This window comes from Chenopodium quinoa, unplaced genomic scaffold (genome assembly GCF_001683475.1).
Source record: "Chenopodium quinoa cultivar QQ74 unplaced genomic scaffold, ASM168347v1, whole genome shotgun sequence".
Taxonomy (NCBI): Eukaryota; Viridiplantae; Streptophyta; class Magnoliopsida; order Caryophyllales; family Amaranthaceae; genus Chenopodium; species Chenopodium quinoa.
This window is the reverse complement of record NW_018742204.1, coordinates 15,568,597-15,587,535: the sequence shown is the minus strand read 5'-3', so window position 1 is coordinate 15,587,535 and position 18,939 is coordinate 15,568,597. Positions and strand designations below refer to the sequence as shown.

Below are 18,939 nucleotides of genomic sequence, written 5' to 3'. Positions count from 1 at the left end.
ACGAAAAGGTTGTTGAAAGTTTTAATTTAGATTTTCAAAGAAAAAATATAATATCAAAATTCAATATAGGTTAAAATAAATAAATAAATAAAAGGGCTGGGCTTCTTACTATTATATTGGGCGTGGGCTTCTTTATGTTGGGCACGGAGGGGCACATATTGGGCCTGGTGCACCTATTTCTAGGTGCACCATGGTGTATGTAATACCAATTGCCAAAGTAAATCGTTAATTAGATCAATCAAGGCGGTCCAACGGCCCAAGATGCCCAAAGCACAACTACCACATATTTATGACATTGATGCACATATATCGAAAAGATCATAATGTCTCACAAATTAAGGCATTTCCCGTATGGGACTGGGGACTTGTTCTCTTCAACTTAATTTCAGTTCAATTCAGTTCAGTTCAGTTCATTTCAGTTTTTAAATTCCTTCTCTTATAAACAATTCAGTTCAGTTCAGCTCAATTCAGTAAATCAAAATAGACCCTGAGTATTCTAGGACACATCTCAGCTCAGTTTACAATATTTATGTGCAGGTAAAATGAGGTTAAGATCAACATATTACTTAGATAACAACTCAAGATACACACCCCTTAGCTAGGTGATTGTCCCTATATGTGAAACAATACGAGTAGATAAAGCTAACTAATTATAAGTATTGAAAACCTTGTTAAATTGTGACTCGAAATCTAGTAGGGCTGACTTTGAATGCTTATGTCTCTCAAACTACAACTGATTTTGAGGTGATTCAAGTTGGAGGTGATAGCTTGTTTCAAGATCTTTCCAACGATAGGTCATATGCCTAATTCTGATAAGAAACGAGAAAGTTATGACCGTTTTACGAAAACCTGTCGAAGCTGAAAATTTGCAACGAGGCTGTGAGCTATAGCTCGGCCCTATGAAGACTTGTGGCAGGCATGAGCTAGCTGCCGAGCTATAGCTCCTTAGTTAGGTTATTCTAGGATAATTGATGGAATATTTCCTAAAATTATATCTTTTCTATGACGGCTATTTGAGTATACTTGGGGAATAATCTTAGGGTTTTATTAGAGTTTTCTTGTGTTATAAAAGGACCCTTTAGTTGATCATTTAGATCATATCTTTTGAGCCATTAGATTTAAGACTCCTTGTATTATTCTCTTGTTTCTTTCTCCATTATAGTGAAGAAGCTCTCGAATCCCCCACCCGTGGATGTAGGTCTATTTTGACCGAACCACGTAAGTCCTTGTGTTCTTTGTTTATCTTCTTTATTGCTTTTTCTCATTTCTAAATTCTCATTGATTTGTTCCGCATTAATCAAACACAATTACACCCTTATTTCCTAACAAACCTTAAATCAAAATTACGGAAACATAGAGAGAACAAGCATGCAAGAGAGAAAATTGTAGGGGTCTAGGGGATATGTCAACAAATTGCTCATGAGTGAGAGCCAAGTAAAGCTTGATATAGTGAGAAAGTTTACCTCTCACAATTATAAGGTTGTGAGATTATATTAAAAAAAAAAATAGCATGCAAAGAAAACTTCAGGGGGGTTTATTAGTCAATTGCTAATGAGCAGGAATCAATTAAGGCTTACTGTAGTAAAAAAGTTTGCCTCTTAAATTATGAGGTTTTAAGATCAAATATATGGGGATATTTGGTGTGAAGACTCCCTAACCCCCCCCCCCCCTTCCCAAAGGTCCAAGCTTGTTAATTAAGGCTAAAACTGACTCTCATGATTTGAAATGTAAGAAAGAGTTATTAAGCCTTTTAAGACCTTTTCAGTGTTAATTAAACTGACAAATAATTCAATATGTTTTAGACTAAAATTTTCAAATAGTGCATTTCTCAAATGTAGCATTTGAAGTATTATAATGTACTCATGTTAATACACGGGATATATATTTGCAAAAAAAAAAAATGTAGTTGGCGAAGTTAGTGGAGATGGATAGTTTTTAAGGTGGTAAAATTATATTGAATTTAAGGGTCAAGCATTAATACTTTTACTTTTTTAGTATTAAGTTGGAAATTTATCGACAATTCACGAGTAAATTGGTGTAATAAATATTTATTTATTATCAATTATTTCCACTTTTAGCTTCTTAATAGGCATGCATATATCTTTTTCCTTAATTTAATTGTTTAAGGCTAAGTAGAATTTGAGTATTTGAGTTTTGGAACAACGTGGTCAAAATATACTTTTAATTTGGTATATAATCCGTAGATTAAATGCCGCAGCATAGGCCAAACACATAAACCACTTTATAACCATTATTATTTATTCATTTTTTTTTTCCAAATCATATATACTGTAGTTTTGTTGAAGCAACGTTTGATTATAATCAGAAGTCCATAAACACAATAAGATCTCTGGTGCGAAAAACGAAAAAAGGTTTATTGGATACATGTATTACTGTTAATCTCTCGGTTTTATAATGTTAATCCCTCCGTTTTATAATGTTAATATAATTTAGAATCTTTTAACTTTTAAGAATAGAGGGAATCTTTAAAATTTCTCTTTATATACTCCCTCCGTAAACCGTTATCTGCACCAATTGTACTTTTTACGGAATCTTAGGTAAAACTTCTTAAGCATGATTATTGAAAATTAAGAGGAGAGAGAAGGGATAATTAATCCAACACCCACATCCACGCAACCCCCACCACTGACCCAGAACCACCACGCCACCCCATGAAACACTAACACCCACGCAACCCCCACCACTGACGTAAAACCACCGACCTCAGACCATCGAAACCACCACGCAACCCCCCACTCACGGACGCGAAACCACCGAACTCAGACCACCGAAACCACCACACATTCCCCATTTACGCATCCCCCACTCACGTACCAGCCCCGACCCACGAACTCAGACCACCGACACCCACCACGAAACCCACGACCCCAGGTCTTGAATCGAAACCCACCGCCCAACCCACGACCCCAGATCTTGAATCGAAACCCACCGCCCAATCCACGACCCCAGATCTTGAATCGAAACCCACTGCCCAACTCACGACCTCAAGTCTAGCCACAAAACCCACGGCAAAACCCACGAACTCAGATTATAAGCGGGCTTGGACAACCATTTTGAAAACAATTGAAAATTTTGGCGGGCTAGGCCCGGCCCGTTAATATAAATGGGCGGACACGGACAAGACAATATGAACCGTGGGCTAGCCCGCCCGGCCCATTTATTTCAAAAAGCTATAGTTTAATGATTTTTTAGTTAGTTGATTATGTAGTATATTTTAGAAAATAAACACAAAGAGACTATATTAGACTCTAACCTATTATTAGTTACAACTATTTATTTCAATTTTATATTTAATCATTATACTTGTATCAAATAAGTTCATTCTTTCCTTTTTTCACTAACATATGTCACAAATTAAATATGTTTTTTTCTAGTATCATTAGTGATCAAGAAATTTTTAAGATAACTAAATCAAAATAATATTAACATATGTAAATGATAAAAAAAATAATTAGCGTTAGATATATGTAAAACAAATATTTTAGGCCCGTGAGCCCGCGGGCAAGCCTGACCCGTTAATAGAGCGGGCTTGGACAATTTATCAAGCCCGCATAAAAGGGCTCGGGTTAGCTACAATTAGCCCGTTGAACAAAAAATGAAGTATAGGCACGACCCGTTTCCTGTCCAAGCCCGCAAACGATCACCTATATAGTGGTTGTGGCGGAGTAGTGGGGTCTGGTCTAGGGTGCGGTAGGGTCTGGTCGGAGAATGGGGCGGCGATCTAGATTGTGGTCGGAGAATGGCGCGACGATGGGGTATAGTTGCGGTGGGGGTGGTGCTCTGGGTTTGTCTGGTGGTAGGCAGGTAGAGGCGGCGAATTGGCTAGGGTAAGGTGGTATTAGTTGGTAAGTAAGTGTAATTATATTATAAGATGTTAAACAAAGTTTGAAAAATAAAGTAAGGGTAAGATGGTCATTTTATTGTATAAAATTTACTAAACATGGAAAGAAAAAAATTTGTTGTAGATAATAGAAGCTTCCATTTATGGCAAATGTTGCAAATAACTATTTGCAGATGGAGTATAATAACAAGAAAATTTTGACATTTGCTACCAGGGAAAACACCTCACTTCACATTTGCTACCAGTTTATCATTTATTTATTTAATTATTTATTTACTTTGCTACCACCTAAATCAGAATCTGTTAAAAATCACTACCACTTAACGGAATCTGTTAGGATTCTGTTAAGTTTATTCTGATTCCGTTAAATTTATTAAAAGAAAAAATAAAAATAAATAAATAAAAACCAGCCACCTTAAAACACCTTGCTTCTCCCGTTAGCCACCCTCCCCCTCCCCCTACTGACGCCACCCTTCCCATGGTCCTCCACCTCGTCGCCGGAAAACTACATAAAAACCGCTCTTCCTCCTCCTTCACCCACATTCTCCACCAAACAACACCTTGACGTTACCGCACCAAACAACATATTCTCCACTCTCATTACGGTTTAATGTTTTTTAGATTTGCAATTTGCTCAATTGGGGTTTTTGGCTGGGATCGAGGCGGGTTTTCGAGGGGAGGGGCTTGCGAATTTGGGTTCGATTGATGCGACTTCTCTGATTGGTTGCGGAGCTGGACGGCGTTGCTGCTCCGTGCGGCGGCTGGTGATGGCTGGGATTGGTTGTGGTGGCTGTTGGTGCGGATTGTTGGTGATGCGAGGGAACAGGGGAAAGGGGCAGCGAAAGGGTTGGTAATTGATGGTGGTTTGAGCGGTTGAGGAAAGGAAGAAGGAGTAGGCTAGGGAGTTGTTTGGGTGGCTGGAGTCGCGGCAAGGGATTGGGCAGCTGGTGGGTGGGGAAGGAGTGGTGGCTGGACGGTTGTTGGGTGCTGGTTGCGGTGGGTTTGACGTTGAACAGTGGCAGTGGATTGGGCAGCTGGTAGGTGGGAAGGAGTGGTGGCTGGACAGTGGTTGGGTGGTGGTAACTGAAATACTAACGATGTAAAACAAGTGGTAGTGATTTTTAACAAACTCTGATTTAGGTGGTAGCAAAGTAATTAAAAATGAATAAACCGGTAGCAAACGTAAAGCGAGGTGTTTTTCCTGATAGCAAATGTCAAAATTTCCTAATAACAAACATAGTGATATAAGATCTACTTTAATTGCTATCAATGAGTACTTAATTAATAGGACTAACATATTTACAATAAAAGATTTGCATGATATACAAAAATAGGACAATAATAAGTGTATCCAATAATTTTTTTTTTTTCTTGAAATAAACAAGTTAAATGATGGACTTTTGCCTATTATATTTCCTCCTAATCGTTAATGCAGTTATGCAAGTAACAATGTAACATGACTCATGCGCTTTATTTATTAATTGTTAATTATCAAATCTCATACATCATGATAGCACCTTATTTATTTATTTATTTATTTATTTTGAAAAAGACCCAATGCTTAATAGTGAATTTGTTTTTATTTTACTACGAAGTACTTCCTCCGTTTTCTTTTAGATGCAACACAACTTTTAGCGCGGTAATTAAGAAATGTGGGGTTTGCATGATATAATAAATTTTAAAATAGGATGAGTGGTTGTTAGGAGTGTAATTTAGTGGGTCCATTTGCTTTAAATAAGAGAAATAATATAGTTTTTTCCTAAAGTAACTTTCCTTTTTTTATAGTGTGTTGAAAGTATTGTGACATTTCCTTTTTAAGAAAGTGTTGCAAGTAAAAGAAAAAATATATTTTATTTTTGTAAATGTGTTCAGTATTTTACTACTCCGTGTTTTTGTAAACTTACAAGCTATTGGAGTGATGCTTATCGTTGTTCTGAATTTGTGACCCTACTCGAATACATAATAATTAATTATTAAAAACGTGTGGTTGAAAACAAAGAAATCAGGAAATTAATGTATGAGTTGTCATAATCAAATGTTGATATCTATAGTCTAGGTTCACACTCTCACTAGCAGTTAACTGTAAAATTTTAAGATAATACAAAACGGTTTGGGCAATCTAATCAAGGAAGTGGAGATTTCAGGTTTGTAAACAAGATTGAAGGAGGTTCCATACTAAAATCAATTGGTGATATATAGTACGCATGACGGCATGAGTAACTCCAATAGAAAGACAATCATAATTTTCAAAAATAATCATAGGGCACACATTTACTCGAAAGAAAATTAGATTGTGACGCCCATATTGAATATATTTCATTTATAACTGATTTTTTTCGAATTAATTGGTATTGAATTGATGACATGACTCCAAGTAAGGAAATATTTACCTTAAATTATGCAATTATGACTTGTGCTTTCCTAATAAAAAAATCAAAAAAGTTAAATAAGGTAAACTAATTATGAATTATGTTGCACTTTAATGTTAGATTCCAAATATATATATATATATATATATTTTAAGTGGTTGATTCCATATGAGACTAATATTATGAAACGGAGGGAGTAACATATTTGGTTTTTCTAAATCACAGGGACACCTTTTTAAATCCACCTTTGACATACTATTAAGTTTAACTAGTTTTATTTTGACGAGATTCAGTTTAACTAGTTATTAAATATTATTGAAGGTCAAATGTGTATTATTGAAAAATTATATAATTATATGAATTAATGCTTTTCACGTTTTACTAGTAACTGTAGAAAGTTGATAAAGACAGCAAGCAATGTTTACGATAGGAATAAATTAAAAAAGACTAATTATGCAATTAAAAAAACAAGCAAGTATAAAGTGGAAAACATGTAAAAATGAACAAACCGAGTAAACCCACCAATTAAGAGACCTTCCTAGAAACCTCATCACAAAATTCTGGTAATTGTTAGCTAAACATTTTACAGATGGCAGTCAATAAATGGATGATATTTAACTAACTCATCTAATATATAAATTGCTTATTCTTGACTTAGCTTATAAAACATCTCCCCCTACAATAAAAGGGACTTAATTCACACCCTTTTTATTTCTTTTTTTCAAACTACTACTAAACTTTTTTTAACAACCATGGTTGTGTCTAAACCTGAAAAGATGGTAGCCATGGCCTTAGATCACAACCTTAGTCTCGAAAACGGCACGAAACCCGAGGATGATCATCGAGGCTTGATAATCGAAGAAGTCGAAGGGCTAATCAAGTTGTATGAAAATGGTTGTGTAGAGAGATCACTTAAAGTTATGCCTTGTGTTTCTCCGTTCTTGGCTCAAGATATTGAAGTCAACGCTCGAGATGTTTTTATTGATAAAGTCAACAATATTTGGGCACGTATATATGTTCCAAAATGTAACGATTATGAAAAATGTAACAAGTTTCCACTTATGATTTACTTTCATGGAGGTGGGTTTTGTGTTGGTTCAACTTCATGGAAATGTTATCACAACTTCCTTGGTAAATTATCATCTAAAACACGGTGTTTGATCGTGTCGGTAAATTACCGTTTAGCCCCTGAGGACCGCCTCCCGGCGGCCTATGAAGATGGAATGAAGGCCCTGATTTGGGTAAAACAACAAGCTATGATGAGTCAATATAGTGAATTTTGGGCAAAATATTGTGACTTTTCTAGCATATTTTTGGGTGGGGATAGTTCTGGTGCAAATTTGGCATATAATGTGGCCTTAAAACTTGGTACATCTGATATAAGTCCCCTACCTGTTAAGGGAATTATCTTAATACAACCATTTTTCGGAGGTGAAGAGAGGACTAACTCCGAGTTAATTAAGGTACAATCGCGTAAATCAAAATTGAGTCTAGTGGCATCTGATACGTATTGGCGATTAGCATTGCCCTCGGGGGCGGACCGAGACCATCCATGGTGCAATCCACTAGGGAATGGTACAAGAAAATTGGAGAATATGAAGGTTATAATATGTGTTGCTGAGAAAGATATACTAAAAGATAGGAATTTGGAATTATGCTCAGTTTTAGCTAAGAATATGGGCAACAAAGTAGAGCATCTAATTTCTGAAGGTGTGGGACATGCATTTCATGTTTTGGATGACTCCCAATTCTCAAAAAATCGTAAGAAGGAAATGGTTTCTCATATTGTGGACTTCATTAACCAAAAATAGATATTTAACTCAGCAATTATTGTTAGGAGTAGAATTTACATAAATTTAAGGGTAGAAATTTTTTTATTACAATATTTATATTTTTCAATTGTATTGTATAGAACTTTGTAGAGTTATTGAAATATAAATAACTATGCACACGATGTCCCTTAGACATAATGTTAAGCTACTATTTTATACACCAAATAAGCTTTGTAATACTAATACTTGTACTATTTTATAGGCTACTACGGAGTATCTTATTTTTACATATACTCTATAATTTCCATGTACTAATGAATATCAATTCCTAGTTCAGTTTAATTGGTTCCCAAAATTTCATAGTTTAGATCCAAACCACTTGTCAAATCTACCAAAATTTAGGTAATATGTAGTAAAGGATTATCTAATTGAATCTAATTATGTTACATCTTTGAGTTTAACCCAATCAAGATTGAAAATAGGTAAAAAGGATGAGAAAGAAGTAGAAGAGAACTGTAAATCAGTTAGTATTTCGTTTGCCGATTTGTAACGAGATGCTAGTGAGGGACAAGTAGTGAGGTACAAGTTCTGTTTACTCTTGTGATGCCGAGGAAATACAAGACGATCAGCCTGATCGACTTGTAATGCACATCAGGTGGCATTTTATGTAAATACTCGACACGGGTTGGGGTATATTGTTGCAAATAACGAAACATAACTGGATTGTAGAATGTTTCCTACTATTCAAGGAAGGGCAAATTTTCGTTAAGGTAATACGACATAAAAGATCATAATTTACAGGTACCCTTACAATCAATAACATCATGTAGGAACTACGAACTTTAAATAAATACTTGGTATTAATACATTATGGCACTATAATTGGAATTATGGAACTTTTTAACCAACATAAAACAGGGCCACCTAAATTGCGAAGATAGGCGCAGATAAAAGATCAGCAAAATTCATGAACAAACCAGAGGCATGGTTTTCAACTAGGAGTATTATTAAATAATTTGTACAAAAAACAAAGAAAAAGAAGGCCAAAGAAACGGTACAATTAATAAGAGTGCACTCTGAGAGCTCTCTACGGTTATATAATACTTAGACACGCAACTAGCAGAACCTAAAACTCATGATTACAAGAAGATATGTTTCATCTGAATGCTATAGAAACTACAGCGCCTTTCTGCAGACTGAAGTATACCAACCTTAAGAACCTCATTCAGCTAGCTTGCCTTAACTAGACATCATCACATGATCAATGGATTGGAGCGCTTGGTTTGCAAAGAAACGAACATCAACATCAGGGTCCTCATTCAACTCAACTAAACAGGGCCGAATTGTTTTCTCTACCACCTGCATTAAAAGTACACCCTCATGTATAATCAGGTATGCAGCTCAGTAGGATAAGATTAAATGTTAAAGGTATGACGTATGAGGTGCATCTACTTACAGACTGATCAACAATTGGTACAAGGGATTGCAGCACCTTTGCTACGTTGAACTTTATGTTGGGAACCCTAAACAATTATTACAAGAATTCGTCAGGAATCCAACACCTAAATAAATGTAAGAATATTTTACTACTGATGGAGTTATTACCTGTCTTTTGAGGCAGTAATCACAACTGGCAATAACTTTGTGCACGTAATTTCAGAACCCAAGACAGGAGCAAGTAGAGAAACTGCATGCAAAATTGTCATCCTGTACAGATAGTGTGGATTACTCATCATCTCCAAAACCTGCCAGTTCAGATCAGATTGAAGAGTAAAGCTCAGCAAAATGTGAAAAAATAATTTGAAAACATTGAAGAGCCTAGTATTTTTGAGGAATAGTTGAACATTCAAGATTTTTGAGTAATTGTTGAGGTACCAATGGGGATGAGGTTCAAGGACTGCACCAAACTGCCAGGTGCAAGGCGAGATAAACTCAGCCAGTGCCAGTAGGCAATGGATAATTTTGGGGAGGAAATATGAAAGAAGATTAACTCAAAAGCTATACCTGTGGAACAATGTGCTGCATGGCCCACTCAGGACCAAATTCTTCTGCAAGGCGCTTCACATTATTAGCAGCAGCATCGCGAATAGAGTACACCTACAATGTGGGCCTTGTCCATTATCACTCATATACTTGAGACCAAGCTAAATATACAATTTGTGAATAGCATGTTCAGATAAATAGGTGACTTGCTAATGATGTATTCGGTCATTCGGTGGAATGTAGCGGATGAGAAAAACCTAAGTTTTAATTGAAAGATGAATGAAATCAGAAGAAAATTAGAGAACGGATCAGAAAACTTGAATCTAACCTTATCCTGCAACCATTGCATACATAGGGCGCCAAGTTTATCATCAAAAAAACCAACACCCAGTTGGCTTGCAAGTAATGGTATGTACTCTATAATTGCGAGCCGGACTCTCCAATGTCTATCTTCAGCAAGCTCCACAATGGCAGGCAAGAGGGATTGAGACAATAGATCAATGCCAATAACCTACAAAATAGCTTTAACATGATTAGAGGCAGTAAGAAAATTAAAGCAAATAGAGGGTAACATTTTCTACACGCTAAACAAAATATACAAGGCCACTATATATTTGGGTGTCGTGTCATGACGAGGGATCCAACACACTAAACCCGACATACAACAGGGTGAACAGCCCTTAAGCTGGCATTGCAAGACATGTAAATCATGTTATTAAGCACATTCATCTTAAAAACATGATTTACATGTCTTGGAATAAAATTCACTGGCAGTTTTTGGTTAATAACTTAATATTCCAAATAAATAGCATTTCAATCATGAACAGTCCTTAAGCTGGCATAAGTCAAGCCCTTAGGATATGTGCTGGTCAACCACCAGCACAGCCCACTACCAAATCTAGATTTGCCATATGTACATTCTAAAGGATATACAAACATAACAGGAAGTAAGGGAAAAAAACAGCAAAAATACACTGTTAAACAGACCTGATTTACTTGATCGAGCTTGCTGATTATATTAAGACGAACATCTGGGAATTCATCCTTCAAGAGGGAAAGAAAGATTGGAAGAAGTTGCTCAATTGTAGCATCCTGCAATACCAACTCAATTCCATTCAGAAAGTGGTAAAATTTTCAAGCACACCAACTTGAGAATCATACAGAAAATTTCTCTAATTCATATAACTGGAATTTCATAATGAAAAAAAAAAAAACAATCAAAGAGAGAAAATTGCATGGAATATTGACTTATTGAGTACTAAATAAAAGAGTACTCAAATGAAACAAAGCAGCAGAATCCTTTAGTCTTCCATCATAACTGGAAGATAAATTCAGTAAGCAGAGTAGCAGGCTAATCCCTTATATTTTTACCTTTCCTAAAACAGGGGCCATTCCCATGATCACAGATGCCAAAGCAGAGCGAACATGCTGAGAAGAATCAGATGACAAGTCCTGTACAATAACATAAAAACAAATTTTAAAAAAGCATACCTACCATTAATAAAAAATGTTCACAAATAACAAAAGTTTACACATAAAAATAATTTAATATAGTCATATACCTTAACACAAGGCAGAATATGTTGGATTGCGAGCTCAGGACTCAAAATCCGACAAAACTTAGTTACTTTACCAGCAGCTGCAATACGTACTTCAGCTTCATTATCTCTTAGTAGTCGCACATATGCAGGAACTAGATCCGTCCTAAAACAAATGTAGGTGAAGGATTTATGTTAATTAAAGCTATGAGGGGTCCAGAATCAACATGTTACAGATAAGATAAATAAAAACATAGAACGTAGGAATAAAATGTATAGACACACAATGTTCAAGCCAAAAAAAGGAATAAAGGAGACAAAATTAATATAGCTCAAAAGTTGTAAATAGAAGCAAAGCAAATGACTCCAAATATACACAAGCCCCTTATATCACATCAAATACCCAAGACAATGGCAGAAGTATACTAGCACCAAGTGTGACCACTCTCCAAAATCTAACAAGCCATTCTCAAGCCAAAGATCACACAAAGCCTGCTAATCACCCATTGATAACTAAAGATGGTGAACTTCAGCCACTTAAATCTTACAGAAGAATATCCTGATGAAACTGAGCCTTCCTAGGAATCCAGCTTTCTTGTGATCCTCAATAGATACGGTAGATCATTGTAGCTCCTTCATCCTTGAAAGAGCATTGAATTAATCCACACAATATGCCTTCTTAATTCTAACAAAACATCAATTCTTATTTTCTAGCTTAAAGCCAGATCAGCAATCCCCCAAAAAGCTAACAAAAGTTATCAATCTTTTCACAGGACCAATATTATTACTATCTGTGTGAAAATAATTTCAAGCCAACTAATTTACTCAACCGTCTGCCATTGATATTTGAGAAATTTAGAGATCCCCAAAGACATTCAGAAACACAGAATCACCAATAAATAGCTCCTCCTAAAATCTAATAACAAAAACCAGCATAGTAAGACAACAATATACAAAAAACTGATGCAAGTACTTCCTATGTTCCATAATGATCTTCACTCTTTCCCTTTCATGGCATTCCATAAAGTCATAAACCTCATTCTCTAAGTATCACATTCGCTCTCCTATTTAGAAAGCAAAGAACACTCACTCCTTCCATTGGCTTCTATAACCACAATAAATATGAAGGTCATTATTATACAAAGGGAGTACCATACAACCCATATGTTCTAGGCTCCTTAGTACTCGCTGTGAAAGGATAGTGCATATATAAACTTCAAAGCAAAACCCTAATGATAAGCTCCTTTCATTTCATAGAATCTGTCTAGTTAACCTTTTTTCTACATCAATCACTAAAAACATCAATCATCTATTGAATCTCAACTGATACTTTTTGTCAATTATAAATGCCAATAGCTACTAACTCCTTGGTATGTGCACATACCCTTGAAAGTATCAATCATATCAGTCACATCAGGTAAATTCAGGTTTGGTAAAAGTCAGTTTACGGGTCACTTTAGAGTCAAACAAATTTTCATTATATTCATATATTGATTAAAATACTGGGTTTAACACCCTCCATGATCTGGTCAGGTTCTGATAAGAGTAAAACTACTTCAGACTCACTCAAAGATTACTGATTTGGAACAGAGGCAGTAAAAAATAAGTACCACCATGAGGTTATGGTCGCAATTTTGATAAAAAGAATGTAACACAAATTAATATAACCAATACACTGAATGATTAGCGATTATAGATCCCAAGTTCAAAAAGCCAGCTCATTTGAATAGGTCGTAAGAGAAGTTGGGGAGACCACCCAATCCCCAAAAGTAGGATACATGAAATGACTTCATGGAAAATCTTATAGGATTAGATATACCAAAAAAATTACCAGAAACAATTGATAATGCAGCTTCCTCTTAACTAGACCAAAACCAACTGGGAATTACTATCCAAATACGATTTGTTAAGGATGTTGACCCATCCCAGAACTCAAAATTTCACAAACAACCCTCATATTCTTAGAGCATCAGATAATAGATTCGACTGCAAACAAGTCTTGTCGCTAATGAAACACGCAAAAACATACAGACACATCTAGGTGGGCCTAATTCCTATAAAAAAAAATTACCAATATGATTCCAATCAAAGCCATAATCCTGGTGAAGGCATTACTAACAAAGTAATGCAGTTCATAAATAAATTTGGAAGAAGCAAAGATCAAAGAGGGAACAAACTCCCCATAGGTCAACGTATCATTGTCTTTCAATAACCCAAGAAAAGCAATATAATACAGGGGTCAAGAACCATAACCAACAAAGCATACTCTTCCAATTCTATACAAGACGCTTTCTGAAATTAAGATTTCAACAAAACTAATAGAGCAGTTAAGATCCAATAATCACCTTGTCGGCTCAGGGCCAACAGCTTCGCAAAGTTCATACAGTTGATTGGCAACCATGTACCTCACACGCCAAGACTTATCCTGCTCCAGCACCATAAAACAGAATAAGGTTACCAATAGAAAACTGCTTCCCAAGCATAATCCATACACTAACTTGCATGCTCTTCATTCAACTAGATAACAAAGTTTGAAAAGCAAGAATATTTTCAAAGTACACAAGAAATCTACCTTAAAAACAGCGTTCAACATTCTGAAACAATTACATTCAAGTATGTAATTCAATATAAAATACACATATATTCCAAAACCTCTTAAACAATTTATTGAAATTTTCAGATAAAAGAAATACTGCACATGCACAATCATGAATAATAGTATGTTCCACTGCACCTTCTCAGTAACCTTCTCCGTAAAGGAAATAATGGGCAACAAAAGAAACAACCCAGTAGAAGTAACAGCCACTTACCCACAATTGAGATTTGAGACCATGATCAAACCACAGTTGAATAATATTGCTAGTGGAACATTGGAATACATAGTCATACAGAACAATAAAATAAAGAAGTAAATTACCTGAGAGAAATTAACTATAACAGGAAGTATATGTGCAATACAGTCCTGTGGCTCCAACAACTTCCCAAGTGCAGCACAACCCTCAACAGCTAACAAGCGCACAGAATCCTGATCTATAGTGAAGAAAATTCAAATAAGCACTCATAACGGTAAAGAATGGATGTTTTGAATACAGAAAAGGACGAAAAAAAATTTGCAGAATGCAAAAGATGCGAGTTTAGTCTCCTAATTACCAATTCTAACATGTTTTCAACCTTTATCTACCAAGATGATCTCAAACTTTTAACAATTGGGGATTTCAGTAACACAAGCCAGACACGAGGCAAGTAGCCACCCTAAAATCACCCCTATTCTACATTCTATTCAAGCTAGTAACAGAATTTCACTCCAATATCCCTACAAGGAAGACTTCCAAGATGCAGCAAAGTCAAATTCTTCATCCACTGTCATTGATATAAGTTATAACACTATCGGTAGTTAAAATAGTGATAGTAATGAGGATGTAAAAAGCCATAGTTCTAACCGGAGTAGGGAAGTGAAGTGGAATTATGTATAAAACTGAACAATTTTGAGTGTCTGTAATTTGAGTAGTATGATTCTCTACCCTTAGTGGTGCACCTGTTAAAAAGATTTTCGTCTTATCTATTCCAAATTATTTATGTATCTAGGAATTGTAGGCTCTATATCATCAAAGTAGCAGACCAACATAGTAATTTGGCTAATACTAACCCTTTTGGATCATTTAATGAAAATGCATAAGCACCAAGCTACTATCATTTGATTAGTTCTATCCAACATCTATCAAGTATATCAACTCCTAGATATACAAGGCATGTCTGCATGTAGCATAAAAATTTGAACTTGGTTTCATAATCCTCAACCCTAACATTCTTCTCCATCTATAAACCATTATATGCACCTTATGGCTGTGCCCAAAAGACATATGTAATCTACATTGACGTTCTTTCACACTAAGGGGACGTTTTGTATGAATATTGGAAATGGAGTGGAAAAGAAACATATACGAGAGAAGAAAGGAATTATTAAACTCTTACCTTTTTATTTGTTTGTTTAATCACGGAAAGGGCCAAAGGGGTCACTTAAATCTGACTCCCTTTCTTTTTGTTTGAGGAGGGTAAGGGTAATGGTACCCTACAGGTTTTAAAGAGCTAAAAAATAGGTGGAAACCATTACCCCTAGCCCCCTAGGTAACTGTAATTGTTACTCAAACCTTCTAACCAAACAATTGATAACGGTAATGGTTTAATTGAATCTGTTTCCAATCCAAAAAACACTCTTACCAAACATGCTTATAGATAAGCTTGCAATGGGATTTTTTTTATTCTATGGCTTTTCAAAAATCCTTACAGATTGACAGCAAACAAACTAATTAAAAAATTAAGCCCCTCAAAGAATCTGAGTCTATATTTCTAATTGGGTTATATTGTAGAGGTGATGCAAGAGCTTAATCTCACACTTTGATTTGGTCTTAACAATATATCTATCCTCATCCTCAACACAAATCAAGAGTCTCCTCCATACAAAATGTTCTACAATAATCACCCACTCCAGCTCTTGCACTTCCTCCCTCCCTCTCACAATTCCTATATACTATTATCATCATCAAAATGATTGGTAATTTCATTGAATTGTTTATTGCAAAGTGAAGTTAGTTGAATGTTATTTAATTCATAGGAATAGTGCATTGGTCATTGTAAAGTGAAGTTAGTGAAATATTTGAATGAGGGGTGGGGATTATTTTAATATAAACCTTAAAAGTGGTGGGCCATTGTGTAAGATAGAAAAACAATTAAATATTAGTGGGTCATTGGCATTTTTAGTAATGTGTCAATTATTTAAGAATGGAGGGAGTATTACCGTATTATTGCACATATACTAGCTACACATACAATTTTATATCAAGGTACAACCACGTAACATATTTATTACATAGCTCACCCCAGTAATTTGCTAATAATTTGCCTATGGTCTACCTTGCTTTCACACATATCCATGGCTATCTATTACTAAATCAACTAAAGTAGCTTTAAAGTTTGATTAAACAATCCTCAATTCAGCTAGAGTCTTCAAAAGAGAAAATTAAAAAAAAAAAAAAAAAAGAAAAGAAAAAGAAAAAGGATGTAAGAGACAGGGGAGTCAACAAATCAGTGTTATGTGACAAACAGTTCCCTCATTTCAAAATTAAAAGAATCTAAACAGATTCTTGTGTTGGGATTATTACAAAAAGATCAACGAAGAGGGAAACAAGTGAGAATCACTAACCATCTTGCGTTAGATCCTCAAACATTGCCATAACATCAGTCTTCAGATGAGTGGGTTCTACAGTTGCGGCAAACTTCCCCAGATTCGTGGCAGCAGATCTTCTCACCATTGGCATGTCATCTTGACATAACTGGTTGAATATTGACCTTAACTCAGTCTTCAACATATCAGAGGCACTTGGATAAGCAATGTGAAAAAGTCCGCAAGCAGATACTCGGGCTGTAAACCATTCTCCTGCTGCCAATCTCTGTAGGTGGAAATGTTTAAATTGTGAGTTTTCAAAGCGATACAACAGCACATTGCCATGTTTTACACTACAGCATCATAATTGATCAATAAGGAAAGTGACTGTGTGCATGGCATGATATATTAAAAGAGAAGAAAAATATTTAACAGCAATCACAGATACATCAGCTCAAAGCAAAGAGTCGACATGCACTTTCATTTCTTTTTCAAAGTACTTCAATTCAGCATGATGGGGGTACTTTACTTTCCCTTCCAGAAAGAAAAAAGGACAACACATTCAACGAGCTCATATAATTATTCCCATTAAGGTAGAAATTTGGCCTTGATCAGGGATTCAGGGTGACGTAGACTAATAAACATTGGACAGTTATACTTATGAGATACGAGTATAAAACTAAAGAAATAGACACTAGGGAGCAAACACTAACTAGCACGGTACCAAACCCCACATTCAATGAAATGCCTAATCCAATTCCAACAAATAGCTTCGATTTTCAATCAATACAAAAAAAGCACCAATCATGTAATAAAATATAATTATAATAAAGGAAATGTACCTTCACTAAAGGAATGAAATATTCAACCAAATCACTTTCCCTCATCTGGGATCCAATTCTACTCAACGACTCGACAGCTTTATCCCTCACACAAGTCTCCTCTACCGTGCAAAGCGTTTCCAAGGGCGGAAGCAAAACGTGGGCATGCTCGACACCACCAACATATGGTATAAATACACCCAATTCCTCTGCCATTGCAAGAAGAACCTCATCATCATCATCATTATTCTCACTCAAAAACGGGATCAACTCTTTCCGGGTTCGCTCCTCTCCAAGGGCACGAGCAATTGTAGACAGCCTCCGGATAGAATTCAATCGTAGCTGTATATCATCATTTTTCAACTCATCTATCAAAACAGCAATTGGATACAATGGCTCATCCATTGTAGACATTCTGTCACAAAAGTTCTCCTGTATCCCAAAAGAAAAAATCACATCAGAACTCACGATATATCACAATTGAACTTCATAAATCACAAGAATTGTAATTTCTGAAAGATTTGATGATCATAAGTCCAATAATTTCCCCCAAAATTTCTCAAAATACAAATCAAAAAAAAAAAAATGTGCGGCAGAAAATTCTAAAGCCCAAAAGGCGGAAACAAGATTGAGATTCAATCATTCATATTTCCATTTTTCAATTCATGAAATCATAAAAACAACACAAAAAGATTAAGCTCAAAAATCTACAATCGGAAAATGGAATCTAACGAAAACCCTAGAATTCAATTCCACCACATTCGAAATTCGTGCTCAATCCAGCTGAAATTGGGAGAATTGCATGAAATCAACGATAAAGAAGCTCAAAAATATATGAATCTCAAATCATATCTAACATTTGCAAGCAATTATACCTCTAAATCAAAAAATCGACAAAAGAAAATAAAAAATAAAAAAAAAAAAAAAAAAAGTGGGAAAGAAAAAATCAAAGTATTTTATATAAATCTGAATTAAATTGTAGGAGATAAAAATGAGAAATTGGATAAGAAAGAAAAAAAAAGGGGGGGAGGAGAGAGAAAGAAGTAAGACCGGTTGGAAAAGGTGATTCCCGCCGGCTAAGGGTAAGATTCCAAGGCGCGATCTTGCGTTTGCGCTCCCTAACTTCGGTGTTTAGAGAAGAGATTGAGGGGAAATGGTGAAATCAATTTACGAGCCCACATTTTTCATTTTTCTCTCTCTTTTTCAATTTTTTTTTTACTTTTATTTTTAGGAAAATTTGCCAAGAATAATACCACCTTTCACCGGTCTTCCAATAATAGAACCACCTTTGAATTATCTCAAAATAACACGACCTTTGACATACATCTTCTATAAATAGAATAAAAAACCGGTAACCTGTTTAATAGGTTACATTGGACACGTGTCGCGTTGTAATTTGTTAATTTTTTTAATAGAAAAACCTTAAATTTAAA

General features: G+C 35.4%; 2 protein-coding genes across 2 annotated transcripts; one reads left to right on the top strand and one right to left on the bottom strand.

Annotated features, from left to right (window-relative positions):
• Positions 1-6,411: 6,411 nt before the first annotated feature.
• On the top strand, positions 6,412-8,301 carry LOC110719692 (probable carboxylesterase 6). Its single transcript, XM_021898675.1, has one exon. It carries the CDS (start codon positions 6,984-6,986, stop codon positions 8,040-8,042), a length of 1,059 nt encoding a protein of 352 aa, XP_021754367.1. The 5' UTR covers positions 6,412-6,983; the 3' UTR covers positions 8,043-8,301.
• A 642-nt stretch (positions 8,302-8,943) lies between these two features.
• LOC110719684 (serine/threonine-protein phosphatase 2A 65 kDa regulatory subunit A beta isoform) lies at positions 8,944-18,702 on the bottom strand. Its single transcript, XM_021898665.1, has 13 exons — positions 18,557-18,702; positions 17,528-17,938; positions 16,725-16,971; positions 14,442-14,554; positions 13,870-13,949; positions 11,549-11,690; positions 11,358-11,438; positions 10,974-11,078; positions 10,315-10,497; positions 10,008-10,100; positions 9,609-9,748; positions 9,460-9,526; positions 8,944-9,362 (listed from the first exon to the last, which is right to left on the bottom strand). The coding sequence occupies exons 2-13, from the start codon at positions 17,918-17,920 to the stop codon at positions 9,243-9,245; spliced, it is 1,764 nt and encodes a 587-aa protein (XP_021754357.1). The 5' UTR covers positions 17,921-17,938; positions 18,557-18,702; the 3' UTR covers positions 8,944-9,242.
• Between the last annotated feature and the right edge of the window lie 237 nt (positions 18,703-18,939).

Excerpts from the sequence above, each read along its gene's own strand:
- LOC110719692 (XM_021898675.1), top strand. The coding sequence starts at position 6,984 with ATGGTTGTGTCTAAACCTGAAAAGATGGTAGCCATGGCCTTAGATCAC.
- LOC110719684 (XM_021898665.1), bottom strand. The coding sequence starts at position 17,920 with ATGTCTACAATGGATGAGCCATTGTATCCAATTGCTGTTTTGATAGAT. Across the intron at positions 11,691-13,869 it reads GTTGGCCCTGAGCCGACAAG|GACGGATCTAGTTCCTGCAT; the intron begins GTGATTATTGGA and ends CATTTGTTTTAG. Across the intron at positions 10,101-10,314 it reads TGCAATGGTTGCAGGATAAG|GTGTACTCTATTCGCGATGC; the intron begins GTTAGATTCAAG and ends CCCACATTGTAG.